Source organism: Capra hircus, chromosome 8 (assembly GCF_001704415.2).
Source record: "Capra hircus breed San Clemente chromosome 8, ASM170441v1, whole genome shotgun sequence".
NCBI classification, from domain to species: domain Eukaryota; kingdom Metazoa; phylum Chordata; class Mammalia; order Artiodactyla; family Bovidae; genus Capra; species Capra hircus.
Window position 1 is genome coordinate 73,320,919 of NC_030815.1, and position 23,850 is coordinate 73,344,768.

The window sequence follows — 23,850 nt, forward strand, 5'->3', positions numbered from 1 at the left end:
ATCATGGCATCTGGGATCTTATAGAAGTTCCTGGACCAGGAATCGATCATACCTGGGCCCTCTGTAGTGGAAGTGCAGAGTGTTAACCACTGGACCACCAGGGAAGTCCCTAAATATATTATTAATTATAGTCATCATGCTGTACATCAGATCTCCAGAACTCATTCATCCTACATGACTGCAACTTTGTACCCTTTGACTAACACCTCCCTATTCCTCTTTCCCTTTAGCCCCTGGCAACCACCATTATACTCTTTGCTTCTATGAGTTTGACTCACAGTTTTAGATTTACATATAATTGACATCATGCAGTATTATCTTTCTGCATCTGGCTTTTCACTTAGTATAATGTCCTCCAGTTTCATCTATATTGCTTCCAATGGCAGGATCTCCTTTTCAAGGCTGAATGATATTCCTATATACACATCACATTTAAAAAAATCATTCTTCTGTTGACAGACTCTAAGATTTGTTTTGGAGTTTGGCTATTATGAATAATGTTGCAATGAACTTGATAGCACAGATAATTCTTTAATTAATTTAATTTCCCTTGGATATATACTCAGAAATGGGGTTGGTTGGAAGCTTCTTAAGAGACCTAGTAAATCAAAATATTTGGAGCCTGGAAGCTCTCTTTTTAAGAGGCTTACCCTGTTGGATATATGAGCCAGCTATATTATCTTTGGTTGTGGTAGTCCACTTTTTGCTAATAATTTGTTAATGTGTAATGTACAAATTTTGAGCATGTAATGTGACTGATAATCATGAAATCACAGGGCTCTGGATATAAGAACTTATAAATGCCTTAAGACAATATATTTGAAATCTTTTTTTTTTTTTTGGCTATACCAGGCAGCTGCTGGGATCTTAGTTCCCCAACCAGGGATCAAACCCATGCCCTCTGCACTAGGATTGTGGAGCTCTAACCACCAGACTTTGGCCACTTGATGTGAAGAACTGACTCATTGGAAAAGACCCTGATGCTGGGAAAGATTGGAGGCAGAGGGAGAAGAGGACAAGATGGTTGGATGGCCATCACTGACTTGATGAACATGAGTTTGAGCAAGCTCCAGGAGTTGGTGATGGACAGGGAAGCCTGGCGTTCTGCAGTCCATGGGATCACAAAGAGTCAGACACAACTGATCAACTGAACTGAACTGACCTGAATCAAACTGAATCACCGGTCTGCCAGGAAATTCCTTGATATCCTCTTTTTAAAAAACATTTTGCCACCAAATCTTAAGGTGAAAACTCTTTGGAATAATTCTCTAGAAAGAATTACAACTACATGGCTTTTTAGACTTTCTGTACAAATTAATTGTCATTTCTATGAATTGATCACCAAACCATTACCAATAAAATCTCAATTATAGGAACTTTCCTGGTAGTTCAGAGGATAAGTCTCTAAGCTCCCAGTGCAGGGCGTCCAGGTACAAGTCCCGGTCCCACATGCCACAGCTAGAAATTCTCTGAGCCACAACAAAGACCTGGCAGCAGCCAAATAAATAAAAAAAATATTTTTTAAGGTATCACTTATGAAGGAGAAAAAGATAAAACTTTAGATTTATTCAACTTATCAAGCTCCTACTATGTTCCAGAGAATACGTATCAATCCAAAAAATGAGCCATTGGGAAGAAAGATTAAGGAGCTATGTATTAACACCTATGCATGCAAAAGGGCCTAGATTGCAATATTTTTTTAAAAGACTTTTTGATGTGGGCTATTTTTTAAGTCTTTTCTGAATTTGTTACAGTATGGCTTCTGTTTCATGTTTTAGTTTTTGGCTGCAAGGCAGCCAATCTGGGGATCAAACCCATACTCCCTGCATTGAAAGGTAAAATCTTAACCAGGAAAAGTTAATCTTAACCACCAGGAAAGTTCCCCAAATTACAATGTTTGATTATCAAGTCCAGTAGACTCCTGGCAACATTAATGGAAATAGAGTTTGCACAGAAGAGGGCAGGTAACAATTTTACTCAAATGGGTAATTGTTGGGCCTGAATTATTATATTTATTTCTGAGCATCACTGTATGATACTTTTGGAATAATTAGATTTTATACAGAGGATATTGACTGAGATAATGCACTGATACATAGACCAAATCTGCATCAAGGAAGGAAGCTTGAAGAAGTTAAGTTGATTATTGTGGAAAAGAGAAAATGTGGGAGACATAGCTCTATTCCAGTATCTAAACCACATTTGTGTTCGTGTTGAAGAGGTCCCTTGTGGGAGGGCCAGAGTTTGCAGAAGAAAGCTGCAGTGAGGTATTAATACATTTCTGTACAATATAGGGAAGAATGACAGTGATTATAGCTATCTAAAAATAGAATAGATTTTAGTCCTTGGTTAATTGGAAGTTCCTAAGCAAAGACAAAATGAACACTGGAGGACATCTTGATAGTGAGTTCTACATCTTGAATATTGTGGAATGAATAGTTTTGGGAAACTGTCTTTCAGGCCAAATTTGTAAATATTAAGAAATTATGTAAAAAATGCTGATGTCTGCTTATAATGGGCTTTCCAGGTAATGCTAGGGGTAAAGAATCTGCCTGCGAATATAGAAGGTATAAGAGACTGGGGTTTGATCCCTGGGTCTGGAAGATTCCCTGGAGGAGAAAATGGCAGCCCACTCCAATATTCTTGCTTGGAGAATTCCATGACAGAGGAGCCTGGCGGGCTATAGTCCATGGGGTCGCAGAGTCAGTCATGACTGAGAGCCTGAACATACGCACCACTTATAATATTCCCTGTAAAGTCCTTGAACCTGCTCCATATCAGAAAGCATGCCCCTGATGGGTATGCCAGAATTTTAAACCATATTATTTTATTTTTCTTAAATTTATTTTATTCAAATATAGTTGATTTATAATGTGTTAATTTCTGTTGTACAGCAAAGTGGTTCAGCTAAGCACACATATACTCTTTTTCATATTTTTATCATTATAGTTTACTACAGGATATTGAATACAGTTCCTAAACCAAATCATTTTCTAATCAGGAACCTCTCTCTTTCATTTTTATGGCATGCAGGATCTTTCCAACCAGGGATCAGACCTGTGCCTTCTTCAGAGGAAGTGTGGAATCTTAACCACTGGACAGCCAGGGAATTCCCAGGGACCTCCCCTTTCATCTTTGAGTTGATGATCTTTCCTAGACACCCTAAGTCCTAATCGCCTAGAGGAAAGGAGCATCTAAATAGTGCCACTTCTATTTACTGAGGAGGAGGTTTGTGTTCATCTTAACTCCTAGGAAAAGAACAACTTTCAAGTGATTCTCCCCTCATCACATAATATTCTTTAAAAAGCCATCTTGCAAAAACCCACAGATAAGTCTTATTATCTGTGTCCTACTGGTGAGATTGTGGTTGTCCTTTGAGTCTTTCAGTTGTCCTTTGAGTCTTTCAGTTCAGATTGTAAGCAAAACATGTCCAGGCCTTACAGTCTTTATAGGAGCCCCTCAGGAAAACCCAGAGGGAATTTTCCTCTTGGTGTAACTAAGCCAAACCCAGTTCTGCTGGCAACTATTACTCTGTACATCTTACATGTGGTCAGTTGTTGATGTTCTGGCTCAGGCTCACATGGGAAAATGCTTGCATAATAGCACATGGTTCATATGAGTGAGGGAACGGTGCCCTATGGGATTCTCTTGGGTAATATGTATTCAGGGACATAGGACCACTGGAAGTAGTGGGAGTGACTACCTATAAGCAACTTACATATTTAACCAATTACTGCCTAACAAATGTAGATTGGCATGACCAGGATAATTTGTAAAATGTCTCTTTCTTCCAGGATTAAGAAGGGTGAGTGAAAACACCCACTCAATTTGTGATATGACTTGGTGGTTCAGCAGTAAAGAATTCACCTGCCATGCAGGAGATGTGGGTTCGATCTCTAGGTAGGGAAGATCCCCTAGAGAAAGAAACGGCAATCCACTCCAGTATTCATACCTGGGAAATCTCATGGACAGAGGAGCCACAGTCCATGGGGTCACAAAAAAAGTTGCACATGACTGAGTGACTAAACAACAACAACAAAGCAGTAAGGAGCCAACAAGCCACCATTTTTCTTCCTAAACCAGAGAGATGTGTTAATTCATCCATCAGTCCAACAAATTGTGTGGCTAATGATATGGAAATGATTAAAACAAATCTCCTGCCTTCACAGAACTCAGTCTAGTAACAGACACATATTAAGGTAATTCTAACATAGTCAAGATGCTTACTCCTTGGAAGGAAAGTTATGACCAACCTAGATAGCATATTGAAAAGCAGAGACATTACTTTGTCAACAAAGGTCCATCTAGTCAAGGCTATGGTTTTTCCAGTGGTCATGTATGGATGTGAGAGTTGGACTGTGAAGAAAGCCGAGCACCAAAGAACCAATGCTTTTGAACTGTGGTGTTGGAGAAGACTCTTGAGAGTCCCTTGGACTGCAAGGAGATCCAACCAGTCCATCCTGAAGGAGATCGGTCCTGGGTGTTCTTTGGAAGGACTGATGCTGAAGCTGAAACTCCAATACTTTGGCCACCTCATGAGAAAGTTGACTCATTGGAAAAGACTTTGATGCTGGGAGGGATTGGGGGCAGGAGGAGAAGGGGACGACAGAAGATGAGATGGCTGGATGGCATCACGGACTCGATGGACATGAGTCTGAGTGAACTCCGGGAGTTGGTGATGGACAGGGAGGCCTGGCGTGCTGTGACTCGTGGGGTCGCTAAGAGTCAGACACGACTGAGCGACTGAACTGAACTGAGCTGAACATAATCAAGTAAGAGAGAAGTGCATTAGGTCTTATGAGACTATTTCGGAAGGACACCTAACACAGCTGAAGGTGAAAGGGAGCAGCATGCTATGGTCCTTGCCGTACCCCCTCCACTCCCCGAGTCCTCAACCTGACTTTTGTCTGTGGAAAACTTAGTCAAAGAATAAATTTAATCAGAGATGTGAGAAATAGGGAAACAAAGAAAACAATCAAAGGAGACTAAATAAGAATAACGTACTCATTAAGCATAAAGACTTTTAGCTCTTTCTCAAGGGCCATAGATAATATTCTGAGCCATAGCCTGTAAGCTGCCTTATAGATATTCAAACACCATGTGGAGACATTAACCACTTGATGACCAGAGTATACCTAGGACTTGAGCTGCCACAATTCCAAGAACTGATCACAAATAAATGGGAACAAATGACCCTGGAACTGAAGATTAACTGTACCTAAAACAATCAAGATGTCACACTGCATTGAATTTTTGTATCTTTCAGGTAGCTGAAAGATATACAGGGTGGATTTTTAGTTTGGGTTTGTTCATTGGTTAAGCGAGAAATACTAATGTAGAAATGGAGACATAATACAACACTGCAGCTGTTCCATCTGGAGGGATTTTGAAATCTGCTTTTTGCTAAGATGGTAAAGAATCCACCTGCAATGCAGGAGACCCAGGTTCAATCTCTGGGTCAGGAAGCTCCCCTGGAGAAGGAAATGGCAACCCACTCCAGTAATCTTACCAGGAGAACCCTATGGACCGAGGAGCCTGGCATGGTTATAGTCCATGGAGTTGCAAAAAAAGAGTCCGGACACAACTGAGCGACTGACAGTTTACAATCAAACTCCTCTGCATATCCAACAATCAGGCAGTGGGCTTTCCTGGTGGCTCAGTGGTAAAGAGTCGGCCAGCCAAAACAGGAGACACAGGTTTGATCCCTGATCTGGGAGGATTCCACATGCCCTGGAACTAAACCTGTGAGCCACAACTATTGAGCCTGTGCTCTAGAGCCCAGAGACGCAACTGCTGAAGCCCAGGGCTCCCTAGAGCTAGTGCTCCACAAGATAAGCCACAGGAAAGAGAAGCCCAAGCTAGGCAACTAGAGACAAGTCCCCACTCCTGCAACTAGAGGAAAGACCCAGCAGCAAGGAAGACCCAGTACAGCCGTCCCCCTGAGCCCCCCCAAATAAGAATTAGGCAGAAAGTGGAAATATTGTAGAGGAGGTGAAAATAATCGTAAACTTTTCTTTGGTCTCTGAATGCCTTATCACCCTCTTCTGCCTTAAAGTCGAATCCTGGATGTTTTTCGAGGTGTTTCTTATGTGGAAATCGCGATTCTCTCTTTTGTTGGAGTACTGCAGAGACTGAAATATGTAACGTGCATGTTTTTAGGGGCTGCATGCATCATTAGCGCATCTTTTTAAAGAAGTACGCATCCTCTCTGGGCCGATGAGGGGTGTTTCCAGTTTGTTTTTATTCTCAAACTTTCTAACTCCACTAAAGATGCTTTCAATAGAAATCTAATAATACCGGCAGTTCAAGTTTATGACGTATTCAAATAATTTAATCTTTGAAGCAATCTTATAAGGTAGGATTGTTACCCTTATTTTCTGCGTGGAGTCAGGATCGGCTGCGTGGTTTCAGAGCCCAGCACTTAACTATTGTTTCTGTACTTTTGGAGGAACGGATCTGGCTAATCTTTTCGACCATAATCTACTAGCAAACTCAGTTTTCCTTTTTGAAACCATTCTCAACTGTCTTCACTTATCAAGCGCTCTCGCTTTCGTTCCCAGGCCCAAGAGAAGGTAATTTAATTCACCCAAATGGCACCCGCCCAGCCACGTCCTTCTCAGATTCGCGAACTTTCAGCTTGGCTGAGCAGCGAGTCTGCACCATCGTCCCTTTTACTGGTCTCGGGGCTGCCCGATAGTCATTATTTTAAGTAGCAATACAGTACGAGTATTCTCTAAAAAGACACAGGACCCCATCAACTCTTACGAGCGAGCACGTTAACTGGACCACTGAGCCTGCTCCAGAGTGCAGGCACTGACTCGAAGGTGTGGGCACCGAAGCGCAGCAGTACCTCGGACTGGTACAGACAGTGCGAGCACTGTGAGGGGTACAGCCTGGGACCAGAAACGCGCGGGCCGGGCAGGCTGGGACGCAGCGGGCGGGGAGGGGCGGGGCGGGGCGGGGCGGGGCCAGGAGCCCGCCAGGCCGCTCCCCCGCCCCTCCCCCTCCGCTCCCCTCCACAGCCCCGCCCCGCCCCTCCGGCCCAGCCCGGCGGCTCCGCCCTCCGGGTGACGTCACTGGCCAGGCCAGCCGGCGCCATTTTGAAAGTGGAGTCGCCTGCCCTGCCGCCGCTGCCGCCGTCGCTGTCGTAGTCGCCGCCGCCGCCGCCGCCCGCTGGAGAAAGAGCAAGAGTGGGGAAGCCCCTGAGTGAAATCCACCATCCCGCCGCCTGGTCTGCCCGCCCCTCCTTCCTTCTCCCCCGACCCCTGCCCCCTCCCCCCACAGGTGCCATCCGCCGCCATCCGCCCTCTCTACCCCCCCATCCCCAGGTGAGGGGGGTGAGTTCAGGAAGCGGAGACCCCGAGGAACCCAGCAGGGTCACCATTTGCAGCGCAACATGGCAGGTAAAGGAGAAATCACCCTCTCCACTGACAAGGCACCGCTTCCTTCCTCCTCCCTCCATCACCCCCTAGCGACCGCCTGCGCCTGTCGGAGAGCCACGGGGCGCCCCTCGGATTTCAGGGAATTGGTCGGGTGGGGTGGGGGTGGGGAGGGTTCTGGGGAGGCGAGTGGTCTCTGTGGCATCGCCGTGGCTTTTAAAATGAGGGCTGGAGGCTGGGCATGGGTGGGGGTGGGGTGTATGCCGGCGAGCCCAGGGGTAAGGCGTGGGTGGGGCGGGGTGGGGGCGACTGCCGATTTGTCCCTGCGGCCTGGGAGCCGGGAGAAACCTCCGCCCCCGCCCACCCGCGCCCCCCCGGGGGGCTTTTTTGCCGCTCTTCCTTCCGGTAATTCCTATTTTTCTCCCTTCTGCAAGCCTTCTCCGGTGTTTTTACAAATAAATCTATTTTGCACCGAGAAGGAAGAGTGCTTTACAAGTTAAAATACAATGGGGACATAGTGTATTTCTTTCCACTGTGGGTGCGTATATTTTTGAGACTGTAAGCCTGAATTTTTTGGAGGGTCTGGAACCATTCTCCCTTTGGTTTCTTACCCTTTACATCCAAAGAGTGCAAGGCCTCTAATACAGCAAGTTGCGTGAAAAATGTAATTTAAACTTAGGTTTTGCATGTTAGCTTTTGTGCAGATGTCCTTTTCCCAAAAGGGTTTCGTGGAGTTAGTTAAAATAGTTGTGGAGTTCAGAGATATAAATAGCCAACGGAAGAGAGATTTAGGTAAAAGCTTGGAGGGGGAAAAAGATGCAGAGAGAAAACCAGGTTGGAATATTTCGCAAGGAATGGAGGTGAAGGGGGAGAAAGGAAATTGCTTCGAGGATTATTTTTGTACATTTTGATGTTGCTGAATATCTTCCTTCATCTAATAGAATCAATTCTAGATCTCGATCCAGTTTCTTGATAGATCCAGGACATTTCCCTCTCTGTGCTTGAAAGTGAAATAGAAACATTCAGGGACTAAACCAGTTTTCTGTGCTTTCATCAATATTTAGACAGATCATTAAATCTGCAAAAAAGTTAACACGTTGGATCGACTTAGGGTTTGCTGTGAATAAGTTGCTTTTTGGCCTCGTTGAATAATTATGTGAAATTACAGTTGTTTTGCACAAGATGATGACAAATGAGCAGAATTCATTCTTTGCAAGGTCCTTTGGCTTCTGAGGGATTAGGTGAACGGGAGGGGAAACAAGCTTCCTGTGGCAGTCCCTTCAGCATTCAATTCAGTTTCTCTTCCTCTCAGTCTGGAGCCAGTGATTTGCTGGTAATGAACTGCAAAGAAATGGGTGGTGAGGTTGTTTGCTGTATGAGCGCTTGTGGTGATAGGGTTCATATGAATCACTGCTCTTCACCCAGGCAGTAATGTTCCTGAAGTTTTCTCTTCGTTCCGTGTTTTATGGTAGCTTAACCTTATTAACTCTTCTGCAGGCTTTTGTACCCTTAAAGAAAAACTCTGACTTTTGGTATTTACGTTTTTCTGGTAGGTCTTGCTTGAAGTGAGGCTTTTACTCTATTTGAAGGGAAGGAAAACTGGAAGGAAAGTTTTGTACTCGTATACAGTGGTGATGATAGTACATGGGCGATAAATATTTCAGACCTGGAATCTCTCTCTTTTGAACACAAGACCAACTATTGGGGACTAACCTTTTTCCAAATTAGTGCTCGGGGTGGTGGTTGTATCTGTGGGTAGTATCAGGCGGTTAGTCTCATGCCAGCCATGGATACCATCACTGTGTTTACGAGAGTAAACATGAACAGAACTCAGTTTTAATTGGTATGTTTTCTTTTTCCAGGAGCTGGAGGAGGGAATGATATTCAGTGGTGTTTTTCTCAGGTGAAAGGAGCAGTAGACGATGATGTAGCAGAAGGTAAGAGAGCTTTTAATAATGCAGAATTTGGATAAAGAATCTTCAAAATCTTGGTTGCTGAAGGGCTTCCTTGCAGCTGAGTGTAGTAGTTTAAGAACGTTTTATGTTTGTTGTCCAAGCAGTGGGAGAACAGTTTTAAAAGATATTCTTAAAATATTTTATTGTTTATGCTGTTTTATTTTTTCCTGATTAAAATAAGGAGCGCTAGATAATGATGTATATAAAACTGTCACAAGAAGAGTGAAAGGTCCATATGCTAAAAGTGTCTTTGCTGTGTAAATTTCATGTACCAATAAATGATGATACATTTTCATGGTTATACACTGTATTTTTAGATAGTTGAGATAGATGCCATCAGCATTTAGCTCAAAAGTATTCTTATGGGGGGTTTTTAGTTTTTTTTTAACTTGCCTACTTTGAGAGTGTGGTGTTGAAATTGGCATATTCTGTGAAGAAGTGCTGGCTCAAATGATGCCTTTAATTGTCTTTTAAAAGTTAATTTAGGTGGATAAGAGAAGACAGTGTAATGGATATAGAGCATGTCTTCTGTATTCTTAGAAACTGGATTTGATCAGTTGAATTGCTTAAGTATTTATTTTTCCCCCAGATTCATTAGCATATTTCAGAATTCTCAATTTTTGAAACTTCAAGATTTTTGATGGCATTTGAGATGGTCTTAGACGGAGGAGACATTTTTCATAAAGTAGTATTATGTCATTGTCCAGAAATATTAAGGTGTGAATTTTAATAGTATTCTGTGTCTTGAATTACAGTAGGAATTGTCTAAAACTCAGATAAAATAGGTACTTTTAATTTTCAAAAATTTGTATAGTGAAAATTTATAAATTCTCTCGATTGTGGTGTTGCCATAATAAGCTCCTGTTTCTGACCTCCTGTCCGTGTACCGTTTGTTCTGACAGTTTTTCCGGGTGATGGTAGGATGGTGGCCTTGTGTAGAGCCAGTTGAAGGCTCGGGTTTGCTTGTGTCAGTGTCATTCTAGATTAAGTACCTGATCAGAGTTTGTGGAGCCCCGTGGGGGAGCCAGCTGGCTTCCATGGCACTTCTGAGACAGCTCCCTCACGTTTCTTTCTCTTGAATCCTCATGCGTTTTGCAGATGAGAAACGAAGCTTAAAAGAGTTGAGACTCACTGCTGGTCATACAAATAGTGCAAATCAAGGTTTTCTGGTGAAGCCTGTGGCATTCAGCTTGTTCAGAGAAAGAAAGCCTAAGTTCAAGGGAGGAGTCCTGTGTTACTCATTTTGTAACTCCATTACCTGTTAAGCAGTAGGCACTCAAATATTGGATCATTAGTTCTGTGCTGTTGTGTAATACGCACCAAGTTATGAAAGTCCTGGATCCTTGAAAAACATTCCTTTGTTGATTTCCATTTATTCCCTTTATCAGAGATCTGCTGGGGGCCTCCTAAACACACTAGGGGTCCGATGTGTCTAGAATATAAACCCTGCCCTGAAGGAGTTCATAGTTTGCTTGTTAAACAGGCAAAGACCACATGAATTTTATTTAATCAGAAGAAATTGACGATTTCACACTTACCTAACTGAACCACATGATAGTTTGTGACATATATGATGGATCAGGAGTTTTCTTCTGCTAATACTTAGTAGCTGCATTTTGCTACTGATTCTTAGATAATTTTTTTCATCTGACGTTGTTAAATATTACTTTTAACACACAGTATACTCTTGGCATTTTAACATGCTGAAGTGTGGTATGTATTATTTCAGTAAAAACATGATTTATTCTAGTACCTGTGTCCATACAAATGTAGTAAGTATAAAAAGCACTCAATTTTCAAAATATGTAGCTTTAATTTGGGTATTTTTGCATAGTGTAGTTTGCATACTATAGTCTGATATGTTTATTTTACTAAGAAAAGGTTTATTTTTCTGAAATAAAAAAAGATTAATACATTTTCTCCTGGCTTCAGAGTGTGATCTGCAAATGATTACATCTGGCTCAGTCTTTGGCTTGCCTGCTTTCTGTTAACGATACATCCCAAGTTCTTTTCCATCAAAGGCTCCAAATTGTCTTTTCCTCCTACACACAGTCAGCTGTCATGGCATGCCCTTTTTACCTCTGTAATGCTTTAATCTTCTTTCCATGCCCACTTTCACCTTGGTTAAGGTTCTCAGTATTTCTCATCAGGACTGCTGTAACTTCCTAAATGATTCCTTGCTTCTTGTTAAATGTTTTGCTTCTAAGTTAATCTTAAATGCTGCCAAGTTTATTTTCCTTAGATATTTTTAGTGGTCATTGTATCCACAGGATTATGAATTACCTTCAGATATTTTAGCCTAGAATGTGAGATGAGACTTCTCACCAAAATGACTCCTACTTCTTTGTTTCTTTGCCAGTGTGTTTTACTATCCAGGTGAGTGGATACTGTTCTTCAGACAAGTCCTGTACTTATTTTGAGGTCTTCGTTTTGTTTTCATTTTTCTGTTTTGTGCTTCTGCCCTTGGAATGCCTGACACTCCTCCTACTCTTCTCTTATCAGAATCATATTCATCCTTCAAGTCATGTCTGTAACCCTTATACTCATCTCTCTTTTCCAGAAATATTTAAAATCTTCCTTCATAGCACTTTGTATCTATAATATTTAGTACCCCCAACCTTCACTGTTGCACTATAAGCTTAGTGCAGGTCTGCTGTATCTTTGTCCTCTATGTGGGACTTTCTACATAAAAACTGCTGTGCTTAGAACAAAGCCTGGAACCAGTAGGTGTTCAGTGTTTATTGAATGGAGGGATAAAAATGTACTGTTATGAGGTTATGAAGGAGGACAAATATGGGTGAAAGATACGATGATTGAGACATGCTTTTTACTTGGCAACTATTTAAGTGGATTGATGATACACATATAGCCGAATAATAGGAAGAAGTGAGGAGACCTTGAGTTTCTATCCTAGTAACAGGCTAGTATATGTCACTCTGGGTTCCAGTATGCTTAGCCTTAAGAAAAGAGAACTGGATTAGGTGATTTTCTGTTGTTCCTGGTCCTGTAATCTTATTAATTCTCAAAGATGTCTTAGAAAAGAGGCAGCCTCATGTTGTTACTACTGGTAAGTTAAGTTGGTTGAGATGTTGGATTCTCTGGGGGCCTTAATTTAAAAAGAAGACAGTGGTCTTGGTTACTCAGGGCTCAGGATTTTTCCTTAAGTACATTTCAGAACATTTCAGGGGGACTTCCCTAATGAGTCATATGGTAAAGAATCTGCCTGCAATGCGAGGGACCCAGGTTTGATCCCTGGGTTGGGAAGATTTCCCTGGAGAAGCGAATGGCCACCCACTCCAGTATTGTTCCCTGGAGAATCCCATGGACAGGGGAGCCTGGAGGACTATAGTCCATGGGGTCTCTAAGAGTCAAACGCGACTGAGCGACTGTCACATTTCAGAACTGAGACGGAATTTTGACATTTGATCATATTCTCTTACTGTCCTTTGGTCCAAGTAGGCCCTTCAGAATGTTTACAGCCAGTGTTGGGGTGCTTATTCTGTGCCCTATGCTCTTTAGGCACTTCAAGTAGTTTACCTTTGATGTAGCTGCTTGTCTTGGAGAAGGATGAGGTGCTAAAACCCCTAGCACTCACATAGTCTCATGTAACGTCGTTTTTATTTTAGCCTTCATGGTAGCTTTAACTACATTTTATCATCTTCTGCTTTAGGTTTTCCCTTTGTTGATAGCTGTTCTCTTATGAGACAGTAGTTTGAGCACAGACTGTAGGGCTAGGCTGCATGGTTGGAATGCTACCCGGTTGCGTGATGGCTGTGTGGTCCTGGGCCAATTAACTCAGCCTCTTTGTACCTGTTTTCCCCTCTGTAAAGCGAGGATGACAGTAAAATGTGTCCTGTGATGTTGTTTTGATGATTAAATAAGCTAATGTTCCTCGAAAAGAAACCTAGCACATAGTGAGGGTTTAGCTCTTGTTACTTGAACATTTATGGGGAGTAAGGGAGAGTAGGAACCTGGGCAGTTGTCTTTAAAGGCAACTAAAAGCTTACCAGCCAAAGTGAGGAAAATGGCGCGTGTGTTATTGAACTCTGTATGAGTGGAGTCAAAGAATACGTATAAGTGGGATGGTGAATGGACCTGAATGGTGGTTGTACAGATGTTCGTAATAATTGATTAATTTTAATTTTCTATATTTGGTAGATTTCACAGTAAAAAAGGTTTCTAAAAAATCCAATACTGTACTGAAGGGTTTGAATGAAAAATGGCAGTCCCTTCCACACTCTGTCTCATATACTCTCTAGTCCCTCTCGTAAGGGCAGTTATATTGAACTCTTCTTCTAGCTGTATTCCGTTGGGCTTAATTACATTTTGTTTGGTAAATAAAATGATATTTCTGTTTCTCGTTGACTTTAAACATTTCCGATTGACTTCCTTCCCTGGCAGGTGAAGATTTAGCTGTTGATGTGGTTGTCCCGTTGCCCCAGTGCTACATCACGTGTTATGGTCAAATTAGAAATCAGTGCTTGCATTGTCATGAGGATGCAAATAATTCATTCCTGAGCCAACACTACTCTGCGATGTTGCTCACTTTTATTGCATCCCTTTATTTTCCCTGAAGCTAATGATTGCCTGTTCTATAATTTGCCTAGTTCTTCAAAAAATTTTTTTAAAAAACTTCATTATGGAGATTTTGAACATTACAGGAAGTAGATGGAATAGTGTAATGAACTCCCATCACCCAGCATCGACATGTGGCTGGTGCTGTGGATCTCTTGACTCCTTCCCAGCTCTTACTATTTAGTAATAGAAATCTCATTGGTTTTGTTTTTAAAATCTAGTTTCAACAAACTTGAAAATCAAGTTCATTTTAATGTGAAACAGTAAGGAATTTTTCCTAATGACTTTATGCAGTGACAATTCTCATAATTTGTTAATTTGTTCAAATTCGACTTGTGAGCATAGGATTGTTAAAAATTCAGATACATGTGGGCAATCTGAAGTGTGTAATTTTGAGTAAAAAAGAAAAATTTAACCAATATGGTTATTTTAATTATTTTAATGCAGATTTTCACTATTTAATATTGAATATTAAATAATGAATTTTTATTATTTTCATTAAGTGTAGTTTTTCTTATCTCCAAATTTGACCGTCTTAAACTTTCTTTCATAGGGTATTATTTTAGGATATGATTTTCCTACATGAGCCAGTGAAACTTGGATCCAAATGTATTGCATCTTTTCAACACTGCTTCCTGTTTATTTTTGGACTTAGACTTGTGGACTAGTTCTTGGGAAAAAAATTTGCAGTGGGAGAATCTAAATACTCCTCAAGTAATGAAGTAAATAAAATTTAAGAAACAGTCTTTGGGGCATCACAGAATTTCACAGTTTTGAATCCATCCAGCATGTTTAATGCTATAGTATAACAGAACTTAACATCATTTGTGTTCTGTGTTTCTTAGAGTAGTATGCATGTTAGATTTACGCACTAGGGTCAGTCAGTAGAAAAACTAGTAGAACCTAGTTTTTTGCAAATTTTAGAGTATTGGCACATCGGCTGTATTCCAGAGCTTAATGACTTGGGGCGAAGGTCTTAACATTTTCACTTTGTAACACACGTGACAGCTTCTTTCTCTTAACACTAGCATTACTGCTGACAGAAGTCTGGTACTAATGCAGTGCCATCGCATAAAGTAGAGTCACTTGGCCCATTAAACAACATGGATGACTGTATTTCTCTAGTAGTAGGCAGTATCCTTGTTTTCTCCTAAGGTACTAAGGAGTTTTTTCGTACTCCTTTATTGGTTTAAAAAAGGAAAAATGAAATAATGGTGTTGATTGTCTCAGGCTATAAACCAAAAATGATACTTAGGTATTTCTCAGTACTCCCTTTTAATGAACTATACTTTAAAATTCTTGAAAATTGTGGAATAAGCAGAATGATGAGAGATTGAAGCAAAGAATTGTATTAAATCAGTAAAAAAAAAAAAAAAAGATTGCCATATATTTTGTGTTTATACATCTGTATTTGCCCAGTTTAGTTGAGTTGCAGGGAGAAAGGTAAACCTTATTTTAAGTTTCTTATGTTGTTAAATAGGAAAATGAAAGGGTTGGAAATAGATATTTTAGCTAATGCCCTCAACTGTGATCTTTTTTCCCTTCTCTTGGGTGATAATGGAAATTAAAATTGAGTAATCACAGGTTTGCAAGTTGCTCCCTTAGTAGAAGGAAAGAGAAGTAAAGGCCTGGTCATATATAAATTAGATCTCTTAATTTTGTGCCAGATGTTGTTTTAGGTGCTTTATATATATTATTAGTCTGTGAAATACATAGATGCTGTTGTTTTTCCACAGATACAGGAAACAAGCCGGAAAGATTAATTTACTAACTGTATCCTTAAGCAGGTGGTGGAGCTAGGATTCTCACCTCAAAACTTTAGATTTCCCTAATGTATATTTATTTACTTAACTTGAGCTCCTTTTAGTTAAGGTGAAGGTGTTTGAGATTGTTGGAATGTGACTGGTTTAGAGTTAATTTGTAATGCCTAGCATATTATTGTTTTGAAGTAATTGAATCCAACTTGGAGATTTACTGAATTTTCTGCTAATGGAATTCTTAAGCTAGGACATGTAATGTATGTCCTTGTACATTGGTGCATTGTCAAAACAGTGGCCATTTATTCCATTTTGAAGTGTGGTTTGGCAGCCTCTCTTTCTAAAGGTCTCTGAAGTTGAAACTATTTTCATAATCATACTAAGACACTATTTGCCTTTTTCATTATGTTGACATTTGCACCAATGATACAAAAGCAGTGGTGGGTCAATCTGCTAACTTCTTAGCATGTATTAAGGCCTTGGCACCCAAGGGTGGTAACAGTACCACCACAGTCATCTTCATTGCCATGTATCAGCCATTTGAAAATGCACGTTTTACTTAATAATGTCTTTGATGAAGCAGTAAAAATGGATTTTATCAAGTCTCTACTCGAAAATCTTGACTCTTGAGTACACGTGTTGAACATTCTGTGTGACAAAATGGAAAGTAGACCTGAAGTGTTGTAAACCAGAGTACAGTGGTTGGAGGAAAAGCATTAGTGAGTGCAGTTATTTGAGTTTCAAGATGAACTAACTAGCTGCTTTTGGGGGACATCATTTTTACTAGAAAGAGCTATGTGTGTGTTAGTTGCTCAGTCATGTCCAACTCTGTGACTCTGTGAACTGGAGCCCACCAGGTTCCTCTGTCCATGGAATTCTCCAGGCAAGAATACTCCAGTGGATTGCCATGCCCTTCTCCAGGGGCTCTTCCTGACCCAGGGATTGAACCCACATCTCCTGTGTTTCTTGCATTGGAGGCAGATTCTTTACCATCTGAGCCAACAGGGAAGTCCCCCCGTACTGAGAAACTATTCAGACTTGAATATTTAGCAGACATTTTCTTAAATGAACAGTGAATCTGTTATTGCAGTGAACAGTGTTTGTTGCTCTTGATAAAATTTGAGTTTCCAAGCAAAACTCAGAAAGTATTGGAAAACGTGCACCTCCTGAGCTTGCTTACTTCTGAATATTTACAGATATTTTAGATGAGATCAGTAGTAGTGTTTAATGACAGTGAATTTTGACACTGTGTAATGAAATGTGTCAACATTTGGAAGATCTACATAATGGAATCAGTATTTTACAAATAGCCAGTACCTGTGGTGTTAAAGAATTGTGCATATGTTGAAGTGTAAGAGCATTAGGTTTTTTTAGTGTATGTAATTTTATTTACTTGTTGAATTTTAGCTCTGCTGGGTCTTCGTTGCTGCTTGGGCTTTTGTGGTGAGCAGGGGCTTCTCTAGTTGTGATGCATGGGCTTCTCATTGTGGTAGCTTTCTGTATTGGAGCACTAGCCTTGAGGCATACTGGCTTCAGTAGTTGCAGCACATGGCCTCAGAAGTTGCGACTCCCAGACTGGGTTTTAATATAACAGACAGCTGATAATGATTTCAGATTCCACAGACCTTTAAGAAACTGTCACATGTTGAGTTTTGCAATAGTATCAAAGGGATATCTGTGACTACCTAAAAAACCTGGAAACTGTTCCTACCTTCGCAAACACACACCGGAGTAAGACTGGATTTCTTCATATATTTAACCTACACAACATGGTGTAGTATGTTGACTGCAGAAGGAGTTGAGAGAATCTCAGCATCTTTTGTTAAGCAAGACCTTGAAAAGAATTGCAGCAATGTAATCACTGCAGATGGTTGCAGCCATGAAATTAAAAGACGCTTGCTCCTTGGAGGGAAAGTTATGACCAACCTAGATAGCATATTCAAAAGTAGAGACATTACTTTGCCAACAAAGGTCCATCTAGTCAAGGCTATGGTTTTTCCTGTGGTCATGTATGGATGTGAGAGTTGGAGTGTGAAGAAAGCTGAGCGCTGAAGAATTGATGCTTTTGAACTGTGGTGTTGGAGAAGACTCTTGCAAGGAGATTTAACCAGTCCATTCTAAAGCAGATCAGTCCTGGGTGTTCTTTGGAAGGACTGATGCTAAAGCTAAAACTCCAATACTTTGGCCACCTCATGCGAAGAGTTGACTCATTGGAAAAGACCTGATGCTGGGAGGGATTAGGGGGAGGGATTGGGGGCAGGAGGAGAAGGAGACGACAGAGGATGAGATGGCTGGATGGCATCACCGACTCAATGGACGTACGTTTGCGTGAACTCCAGGAGTTGGTGATGGACGGGGAGGCCTGGCGTGCTGCAATTCATGGGGTCGCAAAGAGTCGGACACGACTGAATGACTGAACTGAACTGAAATGCCATTCTTCACACTAATTTTGGAGGGAGGGGAGACAGTCTTTTTCTTTTTATAACTTCTTTGTTAACATGTAGGGCTGCTTATTACATTTTTAAATGAATAAATATTTTAAAAGGCCTTTGGGGGGTCCTCAGAGTTTAATAGTGTAAGGAAATCCTGCTATCCAGAAATAGCTTACAACTGTGGCTTTAATCTGTTAATTTCATTGTACCTTTGCTTTAGATGAGTCCTCTGAACTACAAGATTAAGTGAACAAACAGAAAGAATCATAAAGTGCTGCTTTTGTGTGTGAATGTTTAAAGCTTTCCTGTAACTTCAGATTGTTTCAGCTTACTCCCTTGCTGTTCTTTAGGTACCAAATTAAATATGTGTGAAGTTTTTTAGGGGTTTTGTCACTATCTGATGAGGTCCACTATCATTAATACTTAATGTAGGATTAAAAATTCCTTAATGTCTAGTCTACTGCCTTTCTGGGTTGGCTGCCTGGTCATTAGAAATAAGTTGGTGCCCTTGCCATTGTGTTTTATTTTGAATCCAACATGTAGCAGTTTTATGTGTTTTGTTTTTTTTTTTTCCCTCCCCTTCTGAGAACTGCACAGAATTGGCATGGTAACTATTTCTCAACTTTTAAGGGAGAGGAAAGGAGAAGGAACAGTGTTTTTCTTTAAATTCTACTTTAAAGTGCAGCATAATCCTATTTTTAAATAGTTGCTGAGTTTTCCATTCTAAGAATGCAGTCTCAACTATTTATTGCTCAGTATTTTCAGTATTTTTGTGGCTATTTTTCTATCCTTTTAAAAAATTCATCAACCTCTATACAACTTTTAAAACTACTTTCACTAATTTTCCATCCATGTTTAAACACTGAGTTTATTTAAAAAAAAAACAACTAATTTTTTACTAATATGGACATTTTTAATGTTAGCTGTAGCTGATTAAAATGTCGTCTAGATCTTTGTGACATACGTGGAATTCTTGGCAATTTATTATTGAATGCTTCTGTGTGCCACTGTACCAAGGTCGGACTTTTGTGATTTTAGTTTCTGTATGTTGACTTTCTCTCTGAATGCTCACATATTAACTGGAATTTTCTTTTCCAAAGTCCTTGAATGATCTCTTTTATCCAGTTTGAGGGGATTCATAGACCAGTGACCGTGTTTAAGAACCTCTGCCTTAATCTAAAAGTTTGTCTGTGGCTAATATGCCTATATGGTTAATTTGGAGAAGTCAAGGATATTTTATATGAGAATGATAGTTTTTAATAAGCCTATTAGGATTATTCTTTCTTAGGAATCTTTTTAGTACTTAAACTCTCCTGATATAATTTTAGAGGGATGAATCTTCTGAGATATTGGACTTGACAGCTTTAGTGTAGTCCCATCTTAATTTTTTTTAATTGAAAAACTGTTGTCTCTTTAACCGTGGATAAAAATATTAGAGAAATATATTGGATTTTTTACTTGACTTGACTACTTGTTTATACTTCATTCAGAAGGAATCTAAATTTTCATTAGTCTATTAAAAAGGGATTGGTGGGAACATGTTTTAAATTGTTTGAACTTCTGAAACAATGTTACCTTTTAGAACTTGCCACTGTAGAATTTCAGGTCTGCTCTGTGTGAAAGTGGAAACAACCTTTTTGGTGTTAAACATGCATGTACACACACACCCCACCTCCCCACCCAGCCCAGTTTATCTCAAGGTGAGAGTCTTGTGGGCCTGAAGTAGGTATATTTTTAAAATAGCATAAGAGGAATCTTTAATATTTTCTCTTGGCTAATAGATTGAGAGGGCTGTATTTCAAGAAAACAAACTGTGGTAGGCAATCAATAATTCTTGGCAAAGTCCTTACCCAGGGATGCAACATTAAAAATGATTATTATCAGACTTGGTAGTAGAGAAGGGATTGCTCCTAGTCTTCTTTCTTTCCTTGAAAGGAGAATTATTTTTTTTCTAGCAGCAAAACTTCTTTAAGTATTTTTTAGTGCCTTGATATTTTTATGTATTTTGCACTGTAAAAAACCCCACAAGTTTACTATTGTGGCCACTTTTAAAGGTACACTTCAGTAGTGCCAACTGTATTCACATTATTGTGAAGCAGGTTTCCAGAACAGGTTTTCATCTGCAAAACAGATACTGGACCCTTGAAACAACTCCCCATTCTCTCCTCCCCTCAATCCTGTATCGATCAGGCTGCTTTCTGATTCTGTGAATTTGACTGCTTCAAATACTTCATACCGGTGGAATCATAGTATTTGTTTTTTTGAGACTGGCTTATTTCATATCCTCAAGGTTCACCCATGTTGTAGCATATGACAGGATTTCCTTCCTTTTTAAGGTTGAATAATATTCCATTGTATGTCTATCCCATATTTTGTTTTTCCATTCATCTTTTGACAGGCAGGTTGTTTGCACCTCTTAGCTATTGTGTGCTCCCAATCTCTTTATAGATACACCTGGGGTTCTGTGGGGGAGGAACATTCTCAGAACCTTCTGTAAGTAGTTGGAGGTAGACAGGAAGAGCCCTAAGCAGAAAATGGAAGTGTCAGATTAGAGGATATTGAAAAATACAGGTTGTTACTGCTGTGATACAAGTCTGTTATCCCAGATTAACAGTTTGGGAACAAGAACTGGGTTATTTTGTAGGCCATTTCAGGATAAGATTAAGCAAAGTCTACATTTTTGGTTAAAAGTAGAAAATCCCATGGATTTTGTGTCACATTTCATTACCGTAAAACTAACAGTAAAGACAGTACATTGTTTTTGTGTGTATTCTAATTCGGCAAAGTCTTCAGCATAATAGGAAAATTTGATAACTGCATTGCATTTCTTTGTAATGAAATTATAGATAAGGAATGACCATGGTTGCATTTCTTAGTAAGCCTTTGAGGTAGACATTATTGTCATTTTGTACAGAAGGACACTGAAGCCAAAAGAAGTTGAGGAATGTTAATCTAAGATTATGAGTTAGTCAGAAAAACTATTCCTTCTGCCTTTTAGGCTCCCATGTTGCTTCTCTGTGGTTCACTTTAAAAAAAATACTATTTGATTAAATCTAAATCACTGGTAATCATAGGGAGTAGTGCTCAGGTGAGACCCTAATTATTCATGTACCAGTCAATAAGTATTTGTTGAGTACCCAGTATTTTGGAGAATGTGAGGGAAATAGAAGACATAGTTCCATCACTTTAGGTATATTAAGAAAGGTCAGTTTATTACAGTAAGCATTCTCCATAACACACTGTGGCCTTTGGTATTAACTTGTTCATATTACCAGGAGATGCTTGACTAAGCCCATGTAAAAGTTTTATTAGATGATGCTGGGGTGTGAGTAGTAAATTATTTCCTGCGTTCCAGGTTGAGGTTACTCTGCTGATGCTGAGGTGGTGTTTAGTACAATACTTAGCTGTTCAAAAAATCACAAATATCTCAAGTCTTTTTTTTAAGACATAACTATGTCTTTGTGGTTACAAATGGTTGTGAGTTGGATTTACTAATGAATAAAACTGGAGATTTCTCCAGGCAGATGTTTGTGGGAGTTTACATGTCCTTTTGTCTCTTTCCTTTGTATCCTATGTTTCAAAACCTTCATTTGAAACTTTGGCAGTTCCTTAAAAAGTTAAACACTGATTTCCTATGTATATATAACCCAGCAATTCTACTTCTATGTATATACCTCAGGGAATTGAAAACTTGTGACCGCAAAACTTGTACATGAATATTTATAGCAACATTGTTCTTAATAGCCAAAAAGTGGAAACAGACCTCATATCTGTCAACTGGTGATGCATAAAGAAAAGGTGATGTAGCCATTATTGTTGTTGTTGTTCAGTAGCTATGAGACAGCAAATTTCTGTTGTTGGAGCCACCTGTGTTTTTTATTTTGTTATGGTGGCCCCGGTAAACTAACACAGGATTTTTCTTGTTCAGTCGCTAAGTTGTGTTCGACTCTTTGGGACCCCATGAATTGCAGCACACTAGGCTCCTTTGTCCTCTACTATCTCCCAGAGTTTCTTCGCATGTCCTTTGAGTCGGTGATGCTATCTAACCGTCTCATCCTCTGCCACCCCCTTTTCCTTTCGCCTTCAGTCTCTCTTTTCCAGTGAGTTGGCTCTTCGCATCAGGTAGCCAAAGTATTGGAGCTTCAGTATCAGTCCTTCCAATGAATATTTAGGGTTGATTTCCTTTAGGATTGACTGGTTTGATCTCCTTGCAGTCCAAGGGACTCTCAAGAGTTTTCTCCAGCACCATGGTTTGAAAGCTGAGCAGTTCTTCGGTGCTCAGTGTTTGTGGTCCAACTCTCACATCTGTACATGACTACTGGAAAAACCATAGCTTTGACTATGCTGACCTTTGTCGACAAAGTGATGTGAGGTCTCTGCCTTTTAATATGTGTCTAGGTTTGTCATAGCTTTCCTTCCAAGGAGCAATCATCTTTTAGTTTGTAGCCACAGTGAACATTGTATAGCCATAGAAAGGAACAAAGGCCTGGTACATGCTGCAATGTGGATGAACTTTGAAAACATGCTAAGTGAAGAAGCAGTTATAGAACCGACATGTTACATGGTTCTGTATGAAATGTCCAGAATAGACAAATATGTTGAGGCAGAAAATAAATTAGTGGTTGCTAGGACTTTGAAGGGTGGGAGAAAGGGAAGTGACTACCAGTAGGTACAGCATTTCTCTAAGGGATGATGGAAGCATTCTGGAATTAGAAAAGTGATGATGGTCACAAAATTCTGTAAATTTAGTAAAAACTGCTATAATGTACACTAAATTTGAAAACATAATAATTGTAAATGAACTAAAAAATAAACAGAGACAAAGTAGGATTCTCTTCCTTAAAAAATTTCTAGAGCCAATAAAACTCCCATTCACAAAGAAAAAAGTAGTACTTCTCACACACACAGCACATCTACGTCTGACTTTCCCTTCTGTAATAACCAAATTTAGTTTGCATATCTTTTTTACAAACCAAATGTAAGACAATTACTTTTGTGTTTTATTAACCAGGATTTAATATAAACATCTCCCACCACCACTGCATACATAGACATATATACTGGTAAATCCACATGGTACAGGAGGTATACAGTAAAAACATTTCTCCCTCTTAGCATTCTCCTAGGTCCTGTGTCCCAGATATACTGTCAGAACTTTCATATTTATTATTGCAGAAACATTTCATATTTGCATGTTTTTGAGTTAATGCAGCATGTTCATCATTTTAGATTTAAAGTGGGTAAATATATACAAGGAGTCCTTGATGGGCATGGTTTGTAGGCAGGATGTTTAGAGAGGATCTAATGAATTGCCCAAGTAGCTACCGTTTCTTTTAACTGCTCTGTGATTTCTATAGCTTCAGTCTGAAGAGTTGCTGTGAAGATTGTACATGTTTGAGATGTGAATCTAGATATGTGATCAGTGTGTTATAAATACAGCTAAGTAAAATTTATAATGGCTTCTAAGATATCAGTGTCTTTAAAAAAAACATTTGGGTTTATTGATTCCTGGTGTCCCTGTCTTATTCCTTTTTAAATTAGACCTTGAGCTGTTTTTAGTTGAATTTTACTCTTCCTGGTAGAGTCTGAAGCCACCTGGTCTTTTTGGTGATTCTTTCATTAGGCTTATACTGGATGTTATAGAGTAGGCTGGTTCCCAAGGACCTAATTTTTTTAACGTGTTTTTCTGACTGTTGAGTAAATACATAGGTCCTTTAGTTAGTATATCCACCATCTCTAATTTTCAACTGAA

General features: G+C 39.8%; 1 protein-coding gene across 3 annotated transcripts in view; it reads left to right on the forward strand.

The window, feature by feature from the left end:
* The window catches only part of PPP2R2A (protein phosphatase 2 regulatory subunit Balpha), an 86,098-nt gene continuing 69,314 nt past the window's right edge, over positions 7,067–23,850 (forward strand). The window contains exons 1-2 of one of the 3 annotated variants that reach the window (XM_018052348.1): positions 7,067–7,403; positions 9,242–9,316. In XM_018052348.1, the coding sequence (XP_017907837.1) occupies positions 7,397–7,403; positions 9,242–9,316 (82 nt within the window). In that variant the 5' untranslated portion in view covers positions 7,067–7,396. Of the gene's footprint in view, positions 7,404–8,648; positions 8,929–9,241; positions 9,317–23,850 lie in introns of those variants that run through there. The other 2 variants (XM_018052347.1, XM_018052346.1) reach the window with 2 other exon arrangements.